The sequence below is a fragment of the Malaclemys terrapin genome, chromosome 5 (assembly GCF_027887155.1).
Source record: "Malaclemys terrapin pileata isolate rMalTer1 chromosome 5, rMalTer1.hap1, whole genome shotgun sequence".
NCBI classification, from domain to species: Eukaryota; Metazoa; Chordata; order Testudines; family Emydidae; genus Malaclemys; species Malaclemys terrapin.
In genome coordinates, this window is record NC_071509.1 from 73,653,276 (window position 1) to 73,679,628 (window position 26,353).

General features: G+C 38.4%; 2 protein-coding genes across 4 annotated transcripts in view; one reads left to right on the forward strand and one right to left on the reverse strand.

The window, feature by feature from the left end:
* The window catches only part of LOC128837711 (probable ATP-dependent RNA helicase DDX60), a 61,114-nt gene extending 38,319 nt beyond the window's left edge, over nucleotides 1-22,795 (forward strand). The window contains 11 exon segments of the mRNA XM_054029091.1: nucleotides 3,446-3,598; nucleotides 4,661-4,765; nucleotides 5,692-5,892; nucleotides 8,482-8,586; nucleotides 9,132-9,273; nucleotides 11,825-11,946; nucleotides 13,179-13,326; nucleotides 18,358-18,500; nucleotides 19,586-19,737; nucleotides 21,918-21,980; nucleotides 22,075-22,795. Coding sequence (XP_053885066.1) covers nucleotides 3,446-3,598; nucleotides 4,661-4,765; nucleotides 5,692-5,892; nucleotides 8,482-8,586; nucleotides 9,132-9,273; nucleotides 11,825-11,946; nucleotides 13,179-13,326; nucleotides 18,358-18,500; nucleotides 19,586-19,737; nucleotides 21,918-21,980; nucleotides 22,075-22,165 — 1,425 coding nt within the window. The 3' untranslated portion in view covers nucleotides 22,166-22,795.
* Nucleotides 1-26,353, reverse strand: part of LOC128837710 (serine-rich adhesin for platelets-like) — a 137,107-nt gene that overhangs the window by 89,233 nt on the left and 21,521 nt on the right. The window contains exons 9-10 of one of the 3 annotated variants that reach the window (XM_054029086.1): nucleotides 14,322-14,430; nucleotides 2,436-2,845 (exon numbers count right to left, since the gene is read on the reverse strand). The exons of 1 other annotated variant lie outside the window; for it this stretch is intronic. In XM_054029086.1, the coding sequence (XP_053885061.1) occupies nucleotides 2,791-2,845; nucleotides 14,322-14,430 (164 nt within the window). In that variant the 3' untranslated portion in view covers nucleotides 2,436-2,790. Of the gene's footprint in view, nucleotides 1-2,435; nucleotides 2,846-14,321; nucleotides 14,431-15,618; nucleotides 17,457-26,353 lie in introns of those variants that run through there. One more of the 3 variants, XM_054029087.1, reaches the window with a different exon arrangement.

The following is a 26,353-nucleotide window of genomic DNA, read 5'->3' on the forward strand; positions in this document are numbered from 1 at the left end:
TTTTTAAACATTTAAATATAGGATAAGTATGTGTGATATCGCTGTACTTTATAATTCTGTGCTTAATCTGTCATGAAACTTGTCTAAATTGAAAGCCCGGTCCTGCAAGATACAGAGCATCTCTAGAGAGATGCTGAGTGCCTTCACCTCCATTTGATTTTTATTTTTAAGATGGATCCAGACTCATTCATCCTCCCATTGAGCTCACTGAGATCCAGGCAGGAGAGTTACTCCAGCATTAGAGCTTCTTGTAATTCCTACAGACACTATGGCCTGAGGGGAGAGGATGATTTGCCCATCCTTTGGGAATTATGGAGTGTAGAAGGCAAGGAATTCATTCCTGTGAACTCTCCTCAATGCACAGCTCTATCAGTTGCTGATCTGGGACTTTTTTTGATTAATTGATTAACTCACTTTGGAACTAGCATGACTTTCCCAGTCTTGTACACATCACAAAATAGCCACATGGTGTCATTTCAGGAAAGTGTATCTATGTAGGAAAGCGTTTAGCACATACTCAGCTTTATGTAACATTGACTGCCATGTTAAATGTAATATTGATGAAGTTCCATTGATATATGACAAGACAGATGCTTAAGTGCTTTCTTGAATAGGAATGAATTTAAGCATGGGTTCAACTGCCTTATACCAATAATTCTGGATTTGGCTTTTTGATAAGATAGATTCTGTCTTCAAACTATCAGACTAGAGAATAAGACATTCTGATGAATAAATATTTGTTTTACACAATGGAGTTCATCAGGATAAAACCACAAATATTGTATATGTTAAATTGCAGTAAATTAGCCAATCATTCAGGTAAACAGATGATGGAGGCTCCCAGTTAGATTGTCTGTTCATAGGACCCAATTCAGGAAACCATTTAAGCACATGCTTAAACACATATTTAAATGCTTTCCGGAATCAGAGTCTTAATGCATATTTTGTGTGTGTGTGTGTGTGTGTGTGTGTGTGTGTGTGTGTGTGTGTGTGTGTTTAAATTTCTTCAAATCATGTACATCAGCCTCTAGGTATGTATACATTATTTTTGGAAGAAATACGTCCATTACAATTACATTGGATCAAAGTACAAAAAAGTCTCAGTTTACAACAAAGAAATAAATGTTTTCCTCTCAATACACTTGTACCCTTGTAAACCTGCTCCCTGAGAAAATAGAGGCCTTACACTCCTCTGAAGTTAAAAAGTTTTTTCTAATTTCCACCCTAGATTTATTCATGGCCAATTTATTCTCATTTGTTTTTGTGCCAATATTATCCTTAGCTTAAATAGCGATTCTTCCTCCCTGGTGTTTGCCCCCCCGACATTCTGAATGTATTGATAGACAGCAATTATATCCTTGCTCTCAAGAGACGAAGATCCTTTTTTAATTGTGCCAGAGGTGCAGCTAGCCCTGTAATCATGACACTTTCTTAAAGCCTTCAGTACCACTTCAGTCTTCTACAGGTTCAGACTTAGCCAGCTAGCTCTTATCCAAACCCCAGCCTTTGATAGATACTGGTAAGCTAATCAATATTGCACTTGAAACAGTGAAAGCTGTTTTTGAAAATATAAGCCTTTATCTTTACCGTCAAGATAAGGAAATATTAACTGGTGTGCATGTTTCTTTCTTTCCTCATTCATCACTAATGGGTAATGCCTCCCACTTGTGGGATTCAGAATTGGTCTGGTGTTGATGCTGGAAGATCCAGGACTAAGCCCCACCCTTCAATTTAGGCCGCCAGATTTTCTGCCTCTGGTGGCAGAAAAAGTTGGTGGTTCAGTTTCTTCTAAGCATTTTGTTCTATAATTTTTTATTTTGTTTTTGTGCAGTGGCAGCCTCATTTCAATTTCTGTCTCCTCTTTTGTGGTGAGGCATTACCACAGTATTGAAGCTCTAACCCTCTGGCTTCTCCAGTACAGCAACTCTTGAATGGGCTCCCTCTGCCTCAGCAGAAAAGCCCTGCAAGCATCTAGCTAAGTTCAAGAGATGCTGTAGGTAGCTTTTCAGGAGTCTCAGCGAGCAAACTATGTTCTGCTGCACAAGCATTGACTTTTGCTGTGCCAGGGCATGGGGCTTGAGAGGGCAAGCTATACCCTTCAGCTACAAGCTGCTGACCCTTGCACTGCTAGGGCACGGGCTTTGAGTCAGACTGGTATGTAAAGATTGACTCCTGCCTAAAGCCGTGACTCCACCATGGGAGGGTTGATCAGTAGCATGGGGATTGCCACAGAGAGGAGATCCCTTCACAGTCTGCTTCAGGGTAAGTCTTGCAAACTACAGAGGCTTCAGATTAAAAAACTATAAAAGTCATTGTACCCTTCATAACAATTTGTATTTTTAACGAGCTAGTGAGGTAAAAATTGGGGTTTAAATCCTTTGGATTTTGCCTTCCCACCTTGAGGGACGTGTTCACTAGCACCTTTCTCCTCACAGGGGCTCTTTCACATGCTGTATAAGGCATATCGCCCTTCTATCACCCTGCAGTCTGGCTGGCATGCAAAAAAGCCTATTACTCCTGTGAAGCTCTGTCTCAGGCTGCAGTGTAATGGGGATTGTGCCTGCCTGGTTTTCAGCCCATAGCCTGTTGGTCTGCCAGGAAAAGGGGGCTAAGAGTATGACAGATGGAAAAGGGTCTTTCGTTCCACAGGCTGGCTCCACACTAAAGCGTAACAAACATTTCAGGCAGACTGTGACTAGAAGAGAGGCACAGGAGGACTCCATTCCTCACACAGCTGCACCATCATGGATTACAAGGAGGCACTTTAGACTTATTAGGCAGCCAGAGAACCTACGTTGCATCCGTAGAAAGGGACCCCTTCATCCAGATCAAGGTAGCCTGGACACTGGAAGAGAAGTGTAGTTCAGCAGGATTTCTCCATTAGCCTCATCATACTTTTTGATATCGAGACAGAACTCAGCCAGAAAATTTCATTCAGCTGGTCAATTTATATTTCTAATTAATGAGAAGAGAAGCTGTGTTGCATAATGAGAAATGTCTTACATGATCCTTTTCTTTTCTTTTTTTTTTTCTGTTAGCAGCTTCTCTTCTCTCCTCATTCATCACACCCTGGTAGTCTGGTAAATGACTGGAATACAAATTGTAACAAATTGAAATTGTTCTCTAAGGGGAGATTTAGATATTTACTTACCTGAAGGTTATTAATATATTATGTTAGGTTTTCTTAATGCTAATAATTGGTTGGTGGAGTATTGCTACAGTTTTGGAATAACACTTCTGGTAGCACGAGCTGATGGGTGGGCTTGAGGACTCCAGCGACAACGTTGTACCACCTCTGAATTCCACAGGTGGCCTGTATTACCTATTAGTGAGGAATGGGGAGAGAAGCTGCTCACAGAAAAAAATAATCAGGTAAGAATTTTCTTACTTTGTTTTACAACACTTAAATGACTGTGATTAATACTTAACATTTCTTTACAAGTAGACCTTGATGGAGATCTTTCATCGAATTAGGTTTCAAAGAAAGAGTTTCCTGCTGAGAATGTTGGCACAGAAGGGTATTGGATATCATCATGCTTCAATGTCATACAAAGAAAGACAAGTCGTGGAGATGCTTTTCAGGATGGGATATATCCGGGTTGGTAAATTATAATCATTTTTTTGGACAATTGCTTTTTAAGGAATAATTTTATAATTTCTCATTATATTTAATTAAATCACAGCTTGACTCTCACCCATATAATTCACATATAAACTTATTTTCATTGACTGTGGTAAAATATATTGCACCTGGTTTACCAGCATTAATTTTTAATATATTGACAGGAGAGTTTCTAAATTAGAAACAAAATATCTAAAAATTCTAAAAGCAATCAGTTGACTGGTCCAGGACTAAATGTTACCATCTTCAAGATTAGGGCACTGAATCAGAAAATTTTAGTAGATCTCTGCACACAAAAAGAATAAGTAAACTGATACTAGATCTGCCTTTTGATTTTTATGAGACTGTATGGTTATGGGTGTACTGATTCCAAAGCCCATTTCCGCAACGTTGTATCAATACAGTACCTCCATATCACAGCGTCTGTATTTACTAATTACCAGTGAAAGTTTCTCTAAAATTAAATGTGATTATATTTAGGGAAATGAACTATGTAATGGCACGTTGGGAAGCACTAATGAGATAATGTTAAAACTTAATGATGTACTTTGCATCAAATGTAGATCATGGTTTCTCACGCTGTTGAATTATTTCCAACTGTGCTGCTACTTTGCTTTAGCATTACTGAATTAGAAGCAGATTTCCCAGGGTGCAGTTATTGTATGCTTAAAATTATCACTTTTTAAAATAATTTTATATTAAAAGTTACATAAATATTTGCACAGTTTTAAAAAAGATAAATGAAGAAAAGTTAAAGTTATATTCTAATTCTGGTATCAGAGGGGTAGCCGTGTTAGTCTGAATCTGTAAAAAGCAACAGGACCCTCTGTTGCATTCTAATTCTGTTAAATCTATTTGGGTGAAATCCTGGTTCCACTGAAGTTAATGGTAAAATTCCCAATGACTTCAGTGGGCCAGGATTGCAAACATTATTTTAAATATATGGTAATAAACCAATGTTTCAAAATTAAATAAGCAAACGAAATTAAAAATTGCTTCTTGCTGCTAATAAATGCACTTATGTTTGACTTTTCCTAGGTGGTTACAGCTACTGGATCACTTGCTTTGGGAATCAATATGCCATGTAAATCTGTTGTCTTTACTGAAGATTCTGTCTATTTAGATGCTCTGAATTATAGACAGGTATTGAAATACAGCAAGTCTCATTTATATTGAATATATATACAGACATACTTTTCCTCACAACTTTCCCCAGAAAATACCTTCTTTTTCAAATTGCTTCTGCCTATTCTGAATCATATCTGCTGCCTTTAATGCCAAAAATGAGTTTTTACTGCTTGGTACTTTTGTTAGCACTACAGAGTTGACGCTGCTCAGAAATTGAGCTGGATTGTATTCTTTCTTGTGCATTATCAACAGAGCTATTTACTAAATTAGTCAGTTACACCTGTGCAATCCCATTGCAGGAAATGCAGTTGCACAAGTGAAACTGAAGACATAATTTGAAAACAAAGGGTTGTACAGGTGTAAATTAAGGTAGACTTCAGCCTGTAGAACCTTTTATTAAGGTAGTGATGTGAGAGAAGGAAAGAATCCAGCCTGATGTTCAGAGCCCAGGGTGAGTTTGAAAGACTTAAATTAAAAAAAAAACTAGCCCACCTCTTTACTTGTAAACGAACTATATTTGATGTAGAATGTATTTAGAGATGCTAAATGAGGAACACCATGGCACCATTTTTACAGATGCACCACACCATAAGTTTGTGAGGTACACTGGGATCCTTTGACAAGAAAGATACAAATTGTATCATTTTAGCTGTTTAGTGAATATAAGGAGAAAATACTTTCACTACTGTGTATAATTATAGCTGGGGTGATAAGGAAACCAGTATTACCTAAGGGCATAGTAACTGGTTATATTGCTTCCTAAGATCTGATTAAAAAAATTGTGTGTTGCATACGTTATTTTTCAAACTAGTATCATTAGTGTAAATGCTTTTGTACCCTAGTATACTATGGAGAGGAGCACCATATACAGTTTAAATAAAGAGAATAGAACAGAATTTTTGTGAAATAATAATCTTTAGAATTTATAAATAACCCTTTAGATGTCTGGACGTGCTGGAAGACGTGGACAAGATATGATAGGAAGTGTGTTCTTCTATGATATCCCACTGCCTAAGGTCGAAAAACTTATAAAATCCAATGTACCCCAACTGAAAGGCCAGTTCCCTCTGAGTATTTCCCTGGTACTGAGACTCATGCTATTGGCTGCAAAAGCAGATGACAAAGCAGATGCCAGAGCAAAGGTATATTAATTTATTTTAAAAACATCTTTTAATTTTATTATATTTATATATTCTCTCTAACTCAAGTACAAAGTATGCATTTCAAATGTAAACAGTCTGACACCAAATAAAGTGTATATTTTTCTACTAGAGCTTCTTAGGGTACATCTCTACTGCAGAAAAAAACCTGCGGAAGCAAGTCTCAGAACCTGGGTCAACTGACTTGGGCTTGTGCTACTGAGTTTAAAAATAGAAGTGTAGACATTCCTGCTCAGGCTGGAGCTCAAGGTCTGAGACTCAGCTAGTGGGCTGGGTAACAGAATTCAAGTTCCAGCTTGAGGGGGAACATCAGCACTGCTATTTTTAGCTCCACAATGCAAGCCCTGGGAGCCAGAGTCTGTTGACCTGGGCTCTGAGACTCACTACTGTGAGGGGTTTTTTTTTTGTTTTTTTTTGTTTTTTTGTTTTTTCATTTTGCATTGTAGCCATACCTTAAAAGTCTCTTGTGCTATAAGGACACCAAATCTCACTGATAAGAGAAAAGATGCTGCCAACAAGATGGCTACAAAATTTAGTCTTTCAAGAAGCACAAGATAGCTACTTGTAGAAAGGTATTTTAGTGTTAAAATATTAGTTTCGCTTATAGAAGTCACTGTTTTGATTTTGTTTTTCACTTCCTCTGTTTGTGTCTCCTCTTTATCTCTTTCTACTGGTTCTATTTTCTCCTCTTTTCTCTCCCTTCACCTTTTGATAACCGTAGCATCAGGGGTCCCAGTCAGGATTATGGCTATAATGTGCTAAGTGAGAAATTGCCACAGCGTGTTTTTAGTTTAAATAGAGAAGCCAGACAAAAGGGGTGAGAAAGAAAACATAAAGAAAGAAAAACATACAGACTTAATCAGTGTTGGTTGGAAAACATCATATTCAACATTTTTATTTTGTGTTATATTCTTCATGTCTTATGGAGCAGATGTAGGATAAGGGAGGAAGGCAGATAGAAAAGAGGCAACAAGAAAGACAAAGGAGGGCACAGCGGTCAATGAGGGAAGAGTAATAAAGAGGATGGGGAAGACCAAGGATGGTTGACAGAGCAAAACTGACAGGGATCGTGAGGGGAAAGAATGAAGATGTCAGAGCAAAAAGCCAACAAGCAAAGAAGAAAAATGCCCAGAATCTAACCTACAGAAGGAATGCTTCTGGCCTCCTGTTGGGGTACATCTTAAAGCTTGTCTACAATACCGCGTGGGGTTGATCTAAGATATGCAACTTCAGCTACGTGAAGAGCATAGCTGAAATCAACGTACTTAGATCTACTTACCGCGGTGTCTTCACTGCGGTAAGTTGACAGCTGATGCTCTCCCGTCAACTTTGCTTGCATTTCTCGTTCTGGTGGAGTCGACGGGAGAGTGCTCAGCGGTCGATTTATCGCATCTATACTAGACGCGATAAATCGACCCCCCCCACTGCATCGATTGTTGCCTGCCGATCTGGTGGGTAGTGTAGACAAGCCCTTCGAGCAGTGACTCTCAGCCTTTCCAGATTACTGTACCCCTGTCAGGAGTCTGATTTGTCTTGCATACCCACAAATTCCACCTCACTTAAAAACTGCTTGCTTACAAAATCAGACATAAAAATACAAAAGTGTCACAGCACATTATTACTGAAAATTGCTTACTTTCTCATTTTTCCATATAATTATAAAGTAAATCAATTTATATATAAATATTGTACTTATGTTTCAGTGAATAGTATATAGAGTAGTATAAACAAGTCATTGTCTATATGAAATTCTAGTTTGTACTGACTTCACTAGCGCTTTTTATGTAGCCTGTTGTAAAAGTAGGCAAATATCTAGATGAGTTGATGTACTCCATGGAAGACTTTTGCCTACCCCCAGGGGTATGTGTACCCCTGGTTGAGGATCACTGTCTTTAGAGCTTCTGGGAATGGATTTTCCTCTGGGAGTTTGCTCTGCCTCCCCTGAACTCTTGGCTGGTGAATGCTGCAGGGAGCTTGGTGTGTGTCCATTCTGTCTACTTTTCCATATTGTTCATGTTAATTATACATAGAGAATCAGAAGATCCTATGGGATCCAGGATTTCAACTAAAAGTGAGGAAAATGAGTAAAAGGGGATGAGGGTGGGAAATAACTGAACATAAATCTGGTCTCGGAGGAAAAATAAAAGGCCTAAAATAGAAGGAAAATAAAGCACTAATTTAAATTCATTTACAGGAAAATCTGGATTAACTCCTTAAGCATATTTACTTTATTATTTTATTAAAATACTGAACATAGCCCTTAGCAGTGTGTGTAATATGTTCAATATTAAAACAATGCACATTTTAGTTTAAATATTCAAATACATATTAATGCCCTGATCCTGCAAAGATTTAGGCATATGCTTAACCCATTGCATAAAGTTAAGCACAAGCCTAAATCTTTGCAGGATCAGGTCATAGGGATGGTATTTTCAAAAGCACCTGAAAGAGTTAGGTACCCAACTCCCAATTAAAGTTAAAAACAATCTATAGGAGTTGGGTCCTAGTTTCTTTGTTTGTTTGGAACATTAAAACATTGCAATTCCTAAATTTGTCTCTCTTTTTACTCAGGTGCTGTCAGTGTTGAAGCACTCACTGCTGTCCTTCAAACAAAAACAGAATTCTGAAATGTTAAAAGTATACTTTATCTTTTCCTTGCAGTTTCTTGTCAAAGAGGTAAATTTTAATTCTGTTAGGTTAAGAGCATATATCCAGCATTGCACTCTTATATAATTTTTTTCAAACATTACTGGAAACAAAGCCAGAAATCTTACAAACTGTATTGTTTCTTTCATATAATTATTGTACCACTCATCTTACGTTATATAGCACCATTCAGGCATTAGTTAAGAAAAACTAGGTGAAGAAAACCAGATAAAGAGACATTAAGCCCAATTTTTAAAATATAATCAGTGTTCCAATCCTACATTTAATTGAAGACTGTTCATTTTTTGTGATGCAAAGACAATAGAGAGAGTGCTAATCCTGCTGCATGTATGAGTATGATCAAGGATGGCACACAGGGCAAAATATGAACTGAGGTATCCATCCATATGATATTTTAAGATGCATATACATAAAATGCATTGGAGGACAGAATTTTCCCAAAGACAGCATGTTAATAATTGTGCTTCTATCAAGCCCCAGTTCGCAAGACTTCACAATGTCAAGCACTTTGTATCTTGCACACTTGAACTAACTTAACATATTTTATTAACTAGGGCTACTTGGATCAAGAAGGTAACCCTATGGGATTTACTGGACTTGTGACCCATTTACATTATCATGAACCTTCAAATTTTATCCTAGTTAGCTTTCTTGTGAAAGGTTTATTTCACAAACTGTGCCAGCCAGTTGAGAATGGTAAGTTAATATTTCATACTTTTTAATTAATGTAACTGCATTTTTGTGAATGACTGTCTAAATCATGCTCGTATTTTATTATGTGCTCTAAAGTTAATGATCTGTAATTATCTTAGACAATTACAAAACAAATGTGACATGTACTTCCTTCCATATAATGTTAATAGAACCTTTCTATTGTTATATGTTCACTAAGTTTCAAGTCTAAAGCATTTGCAGCTCCCACTCTAGACAGGTAAATGTAAGTTGTTTTCAAATTTAGTAATTGGTGATGTGTGTGTTTTAAAAAAAAAAAAAAAAAAAAAAAAAAAAAAATTAGGAAGATATCATGTAAAACTTCATTGTAACTATGGAGTTACAGCAGCCACTCCATAGTTAAGGCTGCAACTGGGTTTCATTATAAGGTCCATTTTGAATCCCTATTCAATAGACCTCTATTCCTGAAGTCCCTTCTATCACCCCAGTCAAAAATGAAAATGTATTAAGATTTTTTTAAAACCCAGTCTGTCTTTGATTCACCCTGTTGTTCTGTACTGAAGCTGTCATGTGTATCATCTGTGCCGAAACATACGGACAAAAACAGAGGTGAGTGAAGAAAAAGTAAAGGCCTTCATCCTGCAAACATGGATGGGGGCCTAAGAATTTTTACACAAACTTCTAGTTTCCATTGATTTTCAGTCCATATTACAATATGGTTCTGGTACGTAATTAATATGGGAAGTAGGTAGAGGTTTAACATTTTCAAACTGTAGATTTGTTTAGTTTAAACGATGCCTTCATCTTAAAAATGACCGATTTGTCTGAATGTTTGTCTACTGTTACAAGTAATGACAAAGCTTATCAAAGTTGAAAGAGTTTAGAGGAAAAAAATGTTTTGCTTTCAGTGTTGTTATTGCATTTGACAGCACTTTTTGTATACTCCGTTTCACTAATTCTCCTGTATTACAGTGAGGTTGGTAGCACCACCTATTATTAAGTTTGCCAAACACACCACAGTCATACTTTTGCCAAATGATAACCATTTGGGCTGACATTTTGCATGATGAGGCCTGCCTCTGTCTGAACAGGTTTGGAAAACTTCAGCCAAAGTGGTCAGCTGTTTCCAAGAATGAGGCTGGGAAAATATTCATTGTTTTGCTCATGTTAAAACATTCTGGCAACCTTTTTCTTTGAAATGCTCTAGCACTCCCATGCTTTGGAGCAGGGACTTGAAATCTGGCGGAGGGTGGTCTTTGTCATGGATGTACCTTTTGGTGGCATCATGAAAATCAGTCCAAATTTGGCTATGGTATAAGTCTTTGAAAAATTGTGGTTTGCATATGCTCGGTAGAAATGTGCTAGACCTTAACAGCTAAAATCTCAGAACAATCTGTTCGCACTGAGCATACTCCAGTCCAGAGTTGCAGGGGGCTAAGCAGGACTTTTCCTGCAATTGAAACTCTGGGCTCCTGCAGTCTGTGCGAGGTCTGGACACCTGAACTGAGAGGTGAATGGGAGTGGGAAAGAGAAAGGACTGGGACAAATTGGAGGGGACAGAGTAGAAGGGAGTCAAAGTGTAGAAAAGCCTGTGCCCACTAGAGCACATTCCTTTCTAGAGCCTGCAATGGACCCCCAGGTTCCTGAGTCTCACCATTCCTCTGCTGTCAGCAAATTGTGTGAAACCCACAAAGTGTGTGCATCATACTCCTCTAGTGCTGGTCCACAGAGAGAATGGCAGCCTACTATTGCTCTCAGTTATTCAGGTAGCTCAAGTAACAATGAGAGCTGTGCTTGAATATATGAAATGCTAAATAATCTGAAAAATCTGGACCTAGTCTTCTCAAACTGACACCCCAAATTAGTGGATACTTTTGACCCTATTCTTTTTGCCTCAGTTCCCCATATGTATAAAAGGAATAATACCACCCCCTCATCTCACTGGGGTTTTGTGAAAATAAATGAATGTTTGCCTTCCTCTGCAGCACAGAGCATGGGCACTTGCTGGTTTAAATGAGAGTAAATGATGGATTCTCTGTAACTTGAAGACTTTAAATCATGATGTGAGGACTTCAGTAACTCAGCCTAAGGTTATGGATCTATTACAGAAGGGGGTGGGTGAGGTTCTGTGGCCTGCAATGTGCAGAAGGTCAGACTAGATGATCATAATGGTCCCTTCTGACCTTAGTTTATGAGTATATAAGGGGCTGAATTAAGGTTGCACAGACAACTTTAAATCTAGCCTTTTCTAATTTTTGAGTACTTAACTTTGCAACCTTAATGTTCTGCTTAATGTAGCTTTTTGTATGTAATAGTAAATGAGTTGGTCAGTTTCCTTTGTTATTTGTGTGGGTATTTCACACAGCAACATGAAGAGAAAAACAATTTTTAAAAACAGGAAAAGTGTCTGTAAAAATTACCACAATTGGTACAGAAACTCATGGACCGGTATAGAACAGGAAAATACATTGAATTAATTTTTAAAATGACTAGACTTCAAGTTGGAAGTGTGTGTTTAAAGGTTAAAGAGAATTTTCTTATTTTGCATATTTATTGTACTTTCTGTCTGAAATAGGCTCGACTGTTTTTTCTGAAGATGTGATGGAAAAATTAGTGCTAGTGCTAGCAAACTTATTTGGAAGGAGATATCTACCAGCCTGTGCTACGAAATTTAGAAGAACATCTTGCCAGTCAAAGGTAAAGGAAAAAAAAATTAATTTAATTAACTAATAATTTATTATTTGCATTGTGATAATGCTTAGAAGCCCCAATTAGGGATCATGGGCCATTATTCTAAAGACTGTACATACATATAGTGAAAAGACAATTCGTTTTTGAAAGATCTAATGACTAAGGACTATAAAGCAGTAGTAATTAACCAAAAAAGGGCCAGTGGGTCCTGGCTTATGTGAATAATAAACTATCCAAGCATTCTTTCAGAGATGACACAGTTGCTTACACAGTTCTTGTCATGCTGGTATTTTATCTTTTAAGTGTGTTGATTAAATAGTTCTTTACTAAAAATTCCAAACACTGTTCATGTATATCTTTCCCCACATTCTAATTTTGACCTCCAGTCTAAAGTGCTATCATCTGTGAAATTTACAAATTGACTAGCAGAGCATTGGCTATAGAGGTTTTAACCTTTTCTTTGGTACACCTAGATCCAAACTTAGGGTCAAACCTTTTAGAAGTGTGATAAGATGGGCAATAACAATGATTATGCCCGGGGGGAGGGCAGAAGAGGGGAGCCTATATAGAATGTAGTCACTGGTACTCTTCCACACAAACAATATGTATTTGGGACGCCAAGTGATTTTTGGATTAAACCAGCTGGAGATGGGATAAAAGGACAGAACTGGAGAGCAGCAAGTGTATGTGGAGCTACTCCTCTAGCCAATTTTTTAATATCCAAGCTGGAAAAGAACATTTTTAATTTTCAGTTTATAGCTTCTAACCTCATAGGAGATGTTATTGGACAGCTGTGACCAGTGGCAGCAAAGTAGCAGAAGCATTCATGTTGCTAGGGTGCCTGTGGAAGGTCAGGCACTGAGATGTGCAGGGCTGGCATAGGGATTTCCTGTGGGTTCTTGAGCTATGTGCAGTCACCCCATTTGCACCAGCAGGAATCCCTCATATCAAATTGAATTATATGTTGAGCTCTCTCTGAGTAGAAGCTCAGGAAATTCCAGACATTGTTGCTTGAAAGCCATATTCAGCTTTAAGTTTTGTTCGTTGTAGACCAACTCTAGCTGTCTAAAGTTGGGCATTTTGAAGATTTGGGCCAAGGTATTTGGCACTATAGTCTTTCCAGTGTGTGCTTGTAATCTTCACAAATGTTGTGTGTATGCATCAAGGTAGGACTAATGCTCCTCAGATACACAGAAATAGTTTACCTAAATAAGGTAATAAGCTATATGTTGTTTCAGGTGTTTCTAGAAGATCTCCCAGAAGAGTTTGCTGCTGCTGTTCATGAATACAACTGCAAAATAAAGAAGAATTTTGGTTGTTTTCTTCTAACAGTTGCCAAGCTGGCTGACATGGAACAAGAATACCAACTTCCTTTATCAAGGATAGGTAGGCACTGGGAACACACATGCTTATTAATGTGGATCCAAGGTATATTGTGAATGACTGATAGTTTTGATAATGGGGACATAGGTGAGTGAAATGTTATGCAACTAAAGGCTAGTGAATTCAGCCAAGCTAATATAGAGATATACATTGCATTGCTTCTTTCATTCTACAGTAGGTACTGTAGTTGTAGATTATATTGAGATATTGGAGGTGTTATGGGGTGCAGGGACATGGCACATGGGTTAGCTGCTATCCTTTCAGGATTCAGGGAGTAAGAATTAAATCAAAGGTACTCCTTTATGAAAGGCAAATTGGGGTTCTGGCACTTTTTTCCTTGTCTTGTGCTGAAAAGAGCTAAAGAGGCAATTATCTGTCAGCTCAAAAATCCAGTCAGAACTTCTGAGGCATGTTATGATACAATAATTGTTTTCAGGGTGTACTACAAAAATTAATCCTCACATCGTCCTAACGAAATAGATAGGTAACCCACTATAGATGAGCATTGTATCAGGAGTAAAACAATTGAATTCCTCATTAGCCAATAAGCAAGCTTTGGCAATCAGAAAGCAATATGAAAAGACATCATCATAAGATTACAAAGCACTAGATTTTCACCTAGTCAAATTGCTTGACTGGCATATTATATTATCATATGGCTTCCTGGAAAGAAAGATGCGAGGTGGACTAACTAAATGTGTCCTTGTTTGACAAGGATGGATATTTTACCTTATAACCCTCCCAAAAAATTTAGTATTTTAGGGTGTTGCCTAACGCTTTTTAAAGATTAATATTTGTATTAATTTTCAATTGATCAGAAGGTTCTGGTACAAGAATCAGGCTACACAGAACTAAAACCAATGAGTTCGATATCTTGCAGGAACCCTCAGGATGTATGGCAAGGACCCTCCACGCCAAATAGAAAGATAGGAGTAATACAGTATTGGGGATATCTGTGGTATCATTCTTTGCATAATCTCTTAGTTTTGCATACTTACACTGTTCCTTGAGGAGCTGGTGGTAAGAGACAAAGTACCAGCCCTGTCTCTGGCATGCCAAATGAGTCAGATGGTCCAGGTTCCTCAATGCCCCAGATTGATGGTAGAGCTGAAGAGTCAAATGATTGAAAAAACTAATAATGATGGAGAAGCCAAGCTAACTGTACTTGGTGGTTTGCTCTCTTATAGGGCCTGAGCACCATCATGAATATTCATGATGGTGCTCAACCTTCCATGCCCAAATCTAACTTCCTCACCCACATAATACCGAGGTGTACTTATTCTATAAGTTAACATATTAATACATATGAATGTCATTTAGCTCATTATCAATTGCGTTGCTTCTTGCTTAAACTGGTTTACAGTTATTACTTCCAATTCTTATGGTGTTCCTGCGGTTGCCATTTACCATTAAGTTCCAACTACGACCATTACGTAAGCTATCTTTAGTTCTCCAAAGAGTAACTGTTAAACCATTTATCTCTGCCAAATGTCACATGCCTACTATACTTATGTTAACTTGCTTAAGCTAATGTCTTACAGGATATAGGCCTGTAGGTTCCTTGCATTAAAGCTGAATATAATAAAGGCTAAGATAGCCTTATGGGGTACAAGTGGAGATATTTTTTTAGATGAGGCAGCACATGAATTGTAGATTAAACTGTATTCATTCCATATGTCTAATCCCTTTTCACATTAGTGTAATGGTTCTCAGCTTCTTTTGATCTATAACAAACAAGATGGTCAACAAAATCATCCTACAGCCCATCATATCCCATGATATGGGTACAAAGGTGTGACCGGGTGCCTACATGGGCCACATTGAGGATGCTATACTCAGGGAAGACTGCAAAGAATAGGGCAGACAATCCCCAAAACTGGTGGTTTATTCTATAGTTAGATTCACCAAGCCAATAAGAAAACAGCTTCTGTAATACCACACTGGTTACCAAGAAGCCAAATACAGTCCCTTTTAAGCATTCCAGCCCTCAATGCCCCCTTCCCCATCCCCTCTAGACAGCGAAGTCTAATTTAGTGTGAGAGGTTATAGAAAATCTGATTCACCATATGTGAGGTTCATCAATCCCAAAGGACTGGACACTGATCCCCAGGTTAATATGAGTCTCAGATCTTGCCCAATAATCACTCATAGACTCATAGACTTTAAGATCAGAAGGGACCATTATGATCATCTGGTCTGACCCCCTGCATGCTGCAGGCCACAAAACCGTCCCTACCCCTTCCCTTGACTCTGCTGTTGAAGTCCCCAAATCCTGTGTTTTAGTGATGCCAGTAATTAAAACTAAAGGTTTTAATAATAGAAGGAAAAGTGTTGCAGTGGTTAAGAGATCAGTATATGTACAGCGATGTGAAAAGTTCTCCTGTTAGTTTCATAGCAGAGATGCTGAGGCTGGTGACTTGTAAAAGTCTGTCTGGAATCAATTAAAAAAGTTATAATGCAATAGGTAGTCCAGGTGTAGAGTTTGTTCAAATTCTTCCATGAGCATTCCTGGGTAAATCCAGAATAAACCTGAAGACCTTAGTGTTGTGGCTTAGATCTTCCCTGTTAAAGTTGAAGCAGACCTGAGATAAAAAGGATCAGTCCCGAAGCTTTCTTTATAGTTCTCTACAAGCTGATAAGCCTCTTGACAGCAATTGTCACAGCAGGACCTTCCCAGAATGAAGAATAGCAGTGCATATTGTTGCTTTGAAGCTAAACTTCTATTTCCTGTGCTTACACAGGTAGACTAGTTTCATTCATTAACATAGTGCAATTAGCCATTCAAACTATCAAGACAGTTCATTATAGCATAGATAATTAAGCTGAAAATAATGTAAATAATAATTTTAGTTCCTGCAGTATCTTATATCTTTAATTTTAAGGTTAACTGAATCATCCGCATATATAATATAGGGCCATTAAGACATGAAAAGGAATTAGCATCTACAAGCTGATCTTATTACATTTGTTAAACTTCTAACAAGCTATAGGTAAATACAGACAAATACACTTCACATCTACCCTTGATTTCTATTACTACAAATAAATGGGTTTATGAGTGCTGGTCTGGGACACATCTTTGAAATCCATGTACAAGTAGATTGTCTTGGTTACATTTCAGTGACTCTTGTTTAATTGTTATGGGTCATATCCAAGTTGAGCAGTCTGTTAGTGTCACAAAAGGATAGGTTTTTTTCAGCCATTTTGTGGATTGCAGACCAAAAAAGATGTGGGTGGGGCAACTTGTGGTTTGGGGGTGGGGCTTCTGGGAGAGTGTGCTGATGCTTTTGAGGATGGGAAGAGGAGAAGAGAAGAGAATGGTGTTTCTGAGTTGGGAGAGTCATCTAGGTGAGGGGGACTTGTGGTCTTGATGTGAGAGCCTGTAAGGGGAGGGAGCTGATACTGCTGGCCAGGGCTCAAATTGGGAAGAAAAAAATAGTAGGTACTCGTCCAGGTTCCACCTACAAACCACTCTTCCTATCTGAGATGTTCAAGTGAGAGGTCACTCACAATACACTGGGCTAATGTTTAAAATGTGATCACATGCTCTGATAGGCTCCTACTGTTGCCTCAGCTTTGTCTCCTTCTCAGCAGGATTCCAACACAGCTCTGGGCAGCGCAAGTTTAAGGCAAATACATAATGCCCACATCCCTTGGGTCTAGCTGTCAGTCATGTGTTGACATCAGAATCTCAGCTTTCTTTTAAAGAAAAAGGGTCTAGCCCCAATGATGGGAAAGATAAGGCTGAAAATGTGACCCAAATGTCATTGATCCAGTGATGACTGCCTGGTTCTGCAGACAGTTTCCCACAGAGGGATGACAAGCAGCCACTAGAGCTGGGAGAAAGCTGCCTGGCCTCACCACCATCATCAGGTCTATGCTCCTCTGGATGGATAGCAGGATCACAACAGACTTCCAGTGTGAGCGGGTCACAGACTTAAAGAGGCAGAGCAGGGAGAAGATGGCGGCAGCAGCAGGAACCACCATACAACTCTAGATGGGCTGCTCCTTCCTTTCCATCTAGGCTCCTGCTGATTCCTAACAACCACGGAACATTGCAGCTCTCAGGCAGTTGGGTGCGACCCACTGAGCCTTCCAAAGTCCAGTTATGAAGTGCAGCATTAGTGTTATATCTGCAACAAGGATGTGACATACCAGTTTTTTGTCATGTTCATATTGTAATTATTTATTTTAATAATTAAGGAACTGCTTTTCACTGTTGGAGAAATCCAAATACTGATTTATTAATTGGCAAATATTTATTTATGGCACAAGTAATTGTAAATTAGGGGGGGGGTCGTGTAAATGAAGCTTGGACTGGTTTGTGTGTGCAACAAAACACACAGAGAAAATTGTGGCTTTATAAGACAGCCTCTTGCATAATACACTGGGCATTTACATTAAGGATTATTTTTGATGTGCAAGGAATGCAGGATCACACCCATGGATTAGTGCTTAAGTGCCACACTCTGTAGGTTCCATTCCTCCAGTCCCCTCCCCCTCCCCCCTTGTTGTTGCTGATCCTCTCCTCCCTTTTTGCTGTTGCTGTCCTCTTCCTGACACTTGTAGTTGATTCCTTCACCAGGCTTTCCTTTAATCATCTCAGGAACAGCTGTTCCTTGGCACCCCCTTTTTGCTATAGGAACTGCAATCATCTCTCTTTAAAGGTATTTCAGTGAGCCCATAGTACAACCATTTTCTCAATATTTCAGTGTGTTTAATGTCCACTATTTTGACTCTAGTTTAAAGTTTTTTTTTTTTAAGGTAGCAGGAAAAAAGATTTAAGTGGAGGTGGTTAATTTTAGTTTTGAAAAATCAACCATATGGTAAGTCTTAATCAGTTTTAGCAAGACACAGGATACCTTAGGTTTAATTTTTGAAACATTAGGGAGATTTATACGTTGCACACAACTCCACCCTAATTGAGATTTTAATGAAAAAAATTAACTGCTTTTAAAATGCACTGATTATTAAAGGGCACTTGAGCATGTGAAGATTTTATTACATTCACATTTTAAAATTTGTTCTTATTAGATTTTACACATAAAGAATGTGATAACTCTGAACTGACATCTCATTTGATGAATAGCACCAAAAGCATAGCTTCTGTGTCACCCTTCACATGCCTGTCTGGAACCATTGACCAGGATTTATTTGATGCTGAGAATGTTAATGAAGTAAGTTAGTGTTGTTGTGTTTGTGTTTTTTTTTTTTTTTTTTTTTTTTTGTAGAGAGGGCCTCAAAATCAGAAGGGGATGGATCACTTGATGATTACCTGTTCTGTTCATTCCCTCAAGCACCTGACATTGACCACTGTTGGAAGACAGGATACTTGGCTAGATGGACCTTTAGTCTGATGCAATATGGCCGTTCTTATGTTCTGCATCTGAATTTCGTTCTGGGGGAGGGGGAATTCTTAACTCTTCTATGGCCCCTTTGCACCAATTATGAAGCAGGCATAAAGACTCTTAGTGAAGACCTCCAGTAAAGAGGGTGTTACAGAGTAAGTTGGGGGTGGAAAGAGACATTAGCTGGGGGTATTCTTGCATAAGCTATGAAGCTTATAGGCTATGGCAGTCACGGTATAAATTAAGTCTGTCACAGCAACCCTACCCAATCCCAACATATAGGAAGTGCAAGCTGTCTCCCTTTAGCGTGCAGCCCACTGCAAAGACCATCCCCGGGCTACATCAGGACTCCTATTTCTATAATAGACTAAAGTAAATCCCCACCTCCTAACGCTCCTGAAATTGGTAGCATGAAATACAAGTCCAACACCAAACTGTTCCATGTTTCAAGGTGTTTGAGTTTGGAATTCATATTCAGCCCATTTCAGACAGATCTGAACACATTCTCTGTATGTGGGTCAAAAGCCACCCCAAATTCAGAAACATATCATGGATAAGGTAGTGTTGAGGGAGCAGTCTGGGGCAGACCAGAGTCATGCTGCCATGTAAGCTACTGCAACAACACAGGGCCTTTGTGGCCATCTATAAAGCTCAGAAGATCTATCAATTACAGGCCAAACCCCCAGCTACTTCAACATAGAAAATGAAAATTGAAACTCTGCAAGTGCAAAGGGTCTGCTACATCAACCCACAGACAACATGATCCTAAATTTTCAGAGTGGCATGGATTATAGCCATGCAAATCCTTTTAGCAATAGGTCTAAAATCCTAGATTGCATACAGTAATTAGTAACACACCAAAAGTATAAAAATACAAACATTTGAAAAACAATTAATGTGTTGTATTTTCTCAGGCTGTCTTGCGTACAATTGGTGTTAATGTCAGAAATGCTCCTCTGTGTTGGTTGGAGAAATATGATAATCAAGGAAGAAGAATGCCACTGAATGCTTATGCCCTTGACTTTTTTAAACATGGCTCCTTGATTGCACTGACAACAGATAATTGGTACGTACTTCTTGTTTAATTTGAATATTTTGCTGCACAGTCGTAATGGCTGAATAGCTTTTGGGATATAAGTTAACTGCCTGCAATTGCACACCCACAAAATATAGGACAGGATCCCTTGTCATGATTATCCAGTAGCATAGAATTTTTCCTTATTAAAAGATTACGTTTCTGGTATTTATAGTTACAAACTTCCAAATGTGAACAGTGTGACTTGCTGAGTCTGCAGACAATGTCAGCAGTGTGAACAGCCCTCTTCATTTAAACTACTGCGTTTTAGCTGTAAAACCTGAAAATGGCAATTTAAATGTCAACTCCCAATGACAACTTCAATTCCAATCATTGTAGCTAATGTACTTAGCCTACAAATGAACACCACCTCCCAGTGTGACCAAGCACCAAATGCTCCTACTATCTCTATCTCCTCTCAGACTGCTAAGATTTCCAGCTTCCCCTGATAACCGAGACCTGGTACACACTACAGAGTTATGTTGATGTAAGGCAGCTTACGTCAACTTAATGTCAGTTTCTATACTAGAGTGTTCCTTCCACTGACATAAGTTGTCTGCTAAATCAACGTGTAGATGCTGTATTGCTTACACCACCTTAACTGGTCTCCAGGAGCTGTCACACAATGCACATTGTGATCTCTCTGGTCACCATTTTCAACTCCGCTGCCCAGAGCCAAATTTCTTTCAGGCCCTCACTGTTTTCTTCCTCAGCTGCTACTACACTCTTTCTGGCCTACCAAACACACACACACAGCCCACATCAGTGCATTCAACACATATTTGCTAAACTCATCTTCCTTACCTGTGAGTTTGATCAGATTACTTGCCTCTGAATATTTTTGAATCCTTCCATTGGCTCTGTCTGCTCTTTTATCACATCTAAGTTTCTTGTCATTGCCTTCAAAGTTTGGTTTACCTCTCTCAATTTATCCTCATTGGTCAAGCTTTGCAAAGTCTCCTGCCCGATCCATTCTCTGCCTTGTTCCCAGCTTCTCATTCAGTCACTTTCATACTTTGTCATGCAGCCCCACAGATATAGTACAACTATTCTAAGCTCATCTCCCTTCTCCATCTTTAAGGTCTACACAGAGTTAATGTGTTAAGCCAAGGTGTGACGCGACAGCACACTTGTAGTAGTAACCTGTGTGGGCTCTGCTACAGCACACTATGGAACTTTTAGAGCACTGTACCAGAGTTAACATTGGACTTGACTGCACAGCAAGCTCGCATGCTGTAGATTCACACCCTGACTTGCCACACACACTAACTTACCATGTCGACTAGTTCTAAATTGCTCTGATAGGCTTATTTCTCCCCTGCTGCTTTAGTGAATCTAGTTAACTTGTACAAAAATTACCTGTTTTTCCCCTAAACTGTGTATACTTGTCTGTCTTTTGATTGCTAGCTCCTTAGAGATCATCCATCTTCAAATGTTTGACAAATAATTAGTACATTGTTTATGGTAGTATTCGTAATGTTTTCTATACAAAATTCTAAAACACAATAAAATGGAAATATGGGGCAATACAACTAGTTGAGTTTAGAACAACAGAAATGAAGAAAGATGTACTGAACCATCATAAATGTTAATTTACCTGAAGCTGCTGCAAAATTTCCAGCCCACTGCATGGAGTATTGCACTAATAACCTGAGGGCCTTTCTGCAGAATTCAGTTTATTTGCCTATAGACAAAACAGCTAGTTTTTGATCTCTTCCTGTTCCTCATGTAGACAACATATTGGTCTGAATTCCACTTTCCATTACAGTTAGATTACTTTGCTTTTGCATGCTGTTCCAATAGCTGTTTTCTATCTAATAAAAAGTTAACACATGCATTAAATAACTACTTTCCCCAGATATATTTTTACTCTTCTAATGTGACTGTTTTGAATATTTTAATAGGCTAAGCATGATTATGTAAATATGTATAATCTTACACTCAGAACAGCAACTTTGTTTTGCCTGAATTATGAACTCTCAATTTTGAAATTAATTTTCTATTCATCAAAGTTAGACTTTGTTGATCTTTGTGGCCTGGTGTAAGGGGTGTCTGTTTACTCTGGATTTTGCCTACCAGCTGGGAGCAACAAGAGAAGATTTATAGAGTAGTGTAACAAGTTTCTTTTTAATAACGCTTTAAAATAATTTGAGATTTTTTTCCTTTACTAGGCTAAATGAAGGAGATGCTTACAATCTACTCAAAGATTTTTCACTTCTTATTAAAGCAATTGGGTATGATATACATATGTACTAACAAAACAGAATTTTAATGTATCTTTTTATATCTCCTAAGCAATTAACAGTTTTTTTTTTTTCCCCCAAACAGAACATCCTTAGGTGAACTTTGTGATGATCCAAATGACAATGTTGTACTTGCATTTCAACAACTGAGTGAAAGCTACAGTGCAAAACTGTAGTCTGAGCATCACATACTCTGTAAAGTTTGAAGAAATGACAGTAACACAGGGGTTGGCGACCTATGGCACGCGTGCCAAAGGCTGCACGCGAGCGGATATTCAATGGCACTCACACTGCCCGGGTCCTGACCACCAGTCTGGGGGGCTCTGCATTTTAATTTAATTTTAAATGAAGCTTCTTAAACATTTAAAAAACCTTATTTACTTTACATACAACAATAGTTTAGTAATATGTTATAGACTTATAGAAAGAGACCTTCTAAAAACGTTAATGTATTATGGGCATGCAAAACCTTAAATTAGAGTGAATAAATGAAGATTCGGCACACCACTTCTGAAAGGTTGCCGACCCCTGCAGTAACATATAGTCTTCTGGACAGAAGACCTGGACAAAAAATAGTTTTAGCAGTTAATTTAAGTTGAGTGATTAGCCTCTACTCACTTTTTATTCTCAAACACACTTGGAATAAAAATTACAATAAATCTTTTGGGCTATAGTCATTAAGGAATTGGCCCATTTTCTTTTAATTATAAATACAAATTATTCATTTTAAAGCTTGTACTATACTTGATGTTTAATTTAAAACAGATGTGTTAAGCTTAAGATTGAACTGTTAGTGTTTTTGTAACAAAGGCTGTAACTAGACAATTGTATCATTTTTCAAATTAAAATTTGTTTTAACCAGAGGTTTTTTTTTTTTTTTTTTTTTTTTTTGAAGCGTCTATTAAAAAAAAAGTCAATGCCCTTTACACTTGGAAGTTTCTAGGGACAGCTACTTGTAGCTCACTATCTGTCATTAACAGATGGCTACAGGGGCCACAAGTCATTGTGCATTAAATGAAAGCATGTTAAACTGCTGTGAGGATGCTCTCACACAGGAGTCAAGTGGCATAGCCTTTAATTTATGTACACTGACTTCACAATTGTATCTGATTTGCCTTCCTTATCTGACCTATGACCTTGTAGACACAACCCTAGGACAATGCTGGAGCATCTTAAGTAGGCTGCCCTAAAGCTAGTAGCAAATTATTCACACAGGCTTGTGCTGTGTGTCAGCAAGTAGACTTTGGCCATATCTACACACACATATGCAAATAGTTGCAGCCACTTAAGTGGTACATAGCCCTTTATGGAAATACTTAATTTCAGAATATCCAAGTAGAGATTTACACCAGTTAACTAAACTGTAACCTGTCCTTTAAATCAGCTTCTGTACCCAATGACAGGAAGATAGCTAATATAACACTAATATTTAAAAAGGGCTCTAGAGGTGATCCCGGCAATTACAGACCAGCAAATTACTTGAAACAATCATAAAGAATAAAATTGTCAGACACACAGAACATAAATTGTTGGGCAAAAGTCAGCATGGTTTCTGTAAAGGGAAATCATGTCTTACTAATCTATTAGAATTCTTTGACAGGGTCAACAAACATGTGGACAAGGGGGAATCCAGTGGACATAGTGTACTTAGATTTCCAGAAAGCCTTTGACAAGGTCCCCCATCAAAAGCTCTTACATAAATTAAGTTGTCATGGGATAAGAGGGAAGATCCTTTCATGGATTGAGGACTGGTTAAAAGATAAGGAACAAAGGGTAGGAATATGATAAATTTTCAGAATGGAGAGGGGTAACTAGTGGTGTTCCCCAAGGGTCAATCCTACGACCAATCCTATTCAACTTATTCATAAATGATTTGGAGAAAGGGGTAAAAAGTGAGGTGGCAAGGTTTGTAGATACTAAACTGCTCGAGATAGTTAAGACCAAAGTGGAATGTGAAGAACTTCAAAAAGATCTCACAAAACTAAGTGATTGGGCAACAAAATGGCAAATGAAATTTAATGTGAATAAATGTAAAGTAATGCACATTGGGAAAAATAACACTAACTCTACATACAATATGATGGGGGCTAATTTAGCTACAACTAATCAGGAAAACGAGCTTGGAGTCACTGTGGATAGTTCTCTGAAAATGTCCACGCAGTGTGCAGCAGCAGTCAAAAAAGCAAACAGGATGTTAGGAATCATTAGAAAGGGGATAGAGAATAAGACTGAGTATTTTATTGCCCTTATATAAATCCATGGTATGCCCACATCTTGAATACTGCATACAGATGTGGTCTCATCTCAAAAAAGCTATAATGGCATTAGAAAAGGTTCAGAGAAGGGCAACTAAAATGATTAGGGATTTGGAACGGATACCATATGAGGAGAGATTAAAGAGCTAGGATGTTTCAGCTTGGAAAAGAGGAGATTAAGGAGGGATATGATAGAGGTATATAAAATCATGAGTGATGTGGAAAAAGTGAATAAGGCAAAGTTATTTACTCGTTCCCATAATAGAAGAACTAGGGGCCACCAAATGAAATTAATGGGCAGCAGGTTTAAAACAAATAAAACGAAGTTCTTCACACAGCACACAGTCAACTTGTGGAACTCCTTGCCTAAGAAGGTTGTGAAGGCTAGGACTATAACAGGGTTTAAAAAAGAACTGGATACATTCATGGCGGTTAAGTCCATTAATGGCTATTAGCCAGGATAGGTAAGCAATGGGGGCCCTAGCCCAGGGGTTCTCAAACTGGGAGTTGTGACCTCTCAGGTGTCATGAGATATTACCTGGGGGGTTGCAAGCTGTCAGTCTCCACCCAAAACCCTGCCTCACCTCCAGCATTTATAATAGTGTTAACTATTTTAAGAAGTGTTTTTAATTTATAAGGGGGGGGGGTGCCCTCCATGGCTTGCTGTGCGAAAGCGGTCACCACTACAAAAGTTTGAGAACCACTGTTCTAGCCTCTGTTTGTCAGAAGGTGGTGATGGACGGCAGGAGAGAGATCACTTGATCATTACCTGTTAGATTCACTCCCTCTGGGGCACCTGGCATTGGCCACTGTCGGTAGACAGGATACTGGGCTGGATGGACCTTTGGTCTGACCCAGTATGATCATTATGTTTGTCTAAAGACAAGGCTAGACTGTGGGAGGGTCCCTCAAAAGAATACATGATTTTATTTTTTTGCTATTAGGATGATTTTGAGAAGTCCCATATTGTCTTAATCCAATGATTTTTTTAAAAATACATAAAGTTGGAGCCTATCACCCTTGGCAGTGGATCCTAAATAAGTTCTTGTCTGATTATGAATAATTAAAGCAAAGTGGAACCAAGCTTGTAACAAATTTCAGGGAAGGATAGTGAAACAAAGCTTTAGCAATCACTCGAGTAGTCTTGCGCTCTTTAAAATTACTACAGAGAATAGTTTGTAGCCTAGAGTACAAGGAAGTGGAAATATTATTAAAGCTTTAGGCTGAGATTTTTAAAGGCATCTAGAATGTGGATGCCTAGTTCTCATTAATAAATCTCACTTTAGTGTGGGATTTTCAAAAGGGCTCAGTAATGGCCTGTTACTGCAACCCTTGGAATAAATGATACAACCCCCATTAGCTGCAAGGGTAGCACTTAGTTCACTCTTGACTGATTTGAAAAATCCACACTAAAGCTGTGAACTGGAAAAAAAAAAAATGAAGACCGATACAGCTAGCGCATGACCACAGTGTAGTAAAAGACAACTAGTGTCTGACTATGAAAATGGCTGCTTGGCACCAGCTAACTTGTGCTAAGTTCAATTTATCTAGCTCATCCATACCAGATAAAGTACTTAATACCTTATTTAAGTCTGACGGAGTGGCTGAAATCATATTTTCCCTAACTTAGAAATAAACTCTAAGGGCTGGTCTACACTTGAAATGTTACAGCAGCACAATAGCTGTAGTTCTTCAGTGTAGATACTACCTATGCCAATGGGAAGGGTTCTCCTATCAGCACAGGTAATCCATCTCTCTGCGAGTAACCAGGGTTAAGGTGAGTATAGTTAGGTCTTTCAGGGGTGTGGATTTTTCTCAGCCCCAGGAGAAGTAGCTGTGCCAGTACACGTTCTCAACATACACCAGCCCTAACAGACGTCCAAATGCTACTGCTTCAATCCTGTAAGAGTGACTTTTCTGAAGAGAAATAGTATTTTACTAGTGTATTAGAATACACAGAGTGGACGGCCAACTGGTCCTTTTACCATAGCCAACCCTTTGAATGTTCATATGGAATGCTATCATATGAGCATGCTCTTCTGGTTTAGGGGAGAAATCACCAATGTTGCTCTTGACAAAGATCAGTGAGAAAGCTTCTCCAACACCACT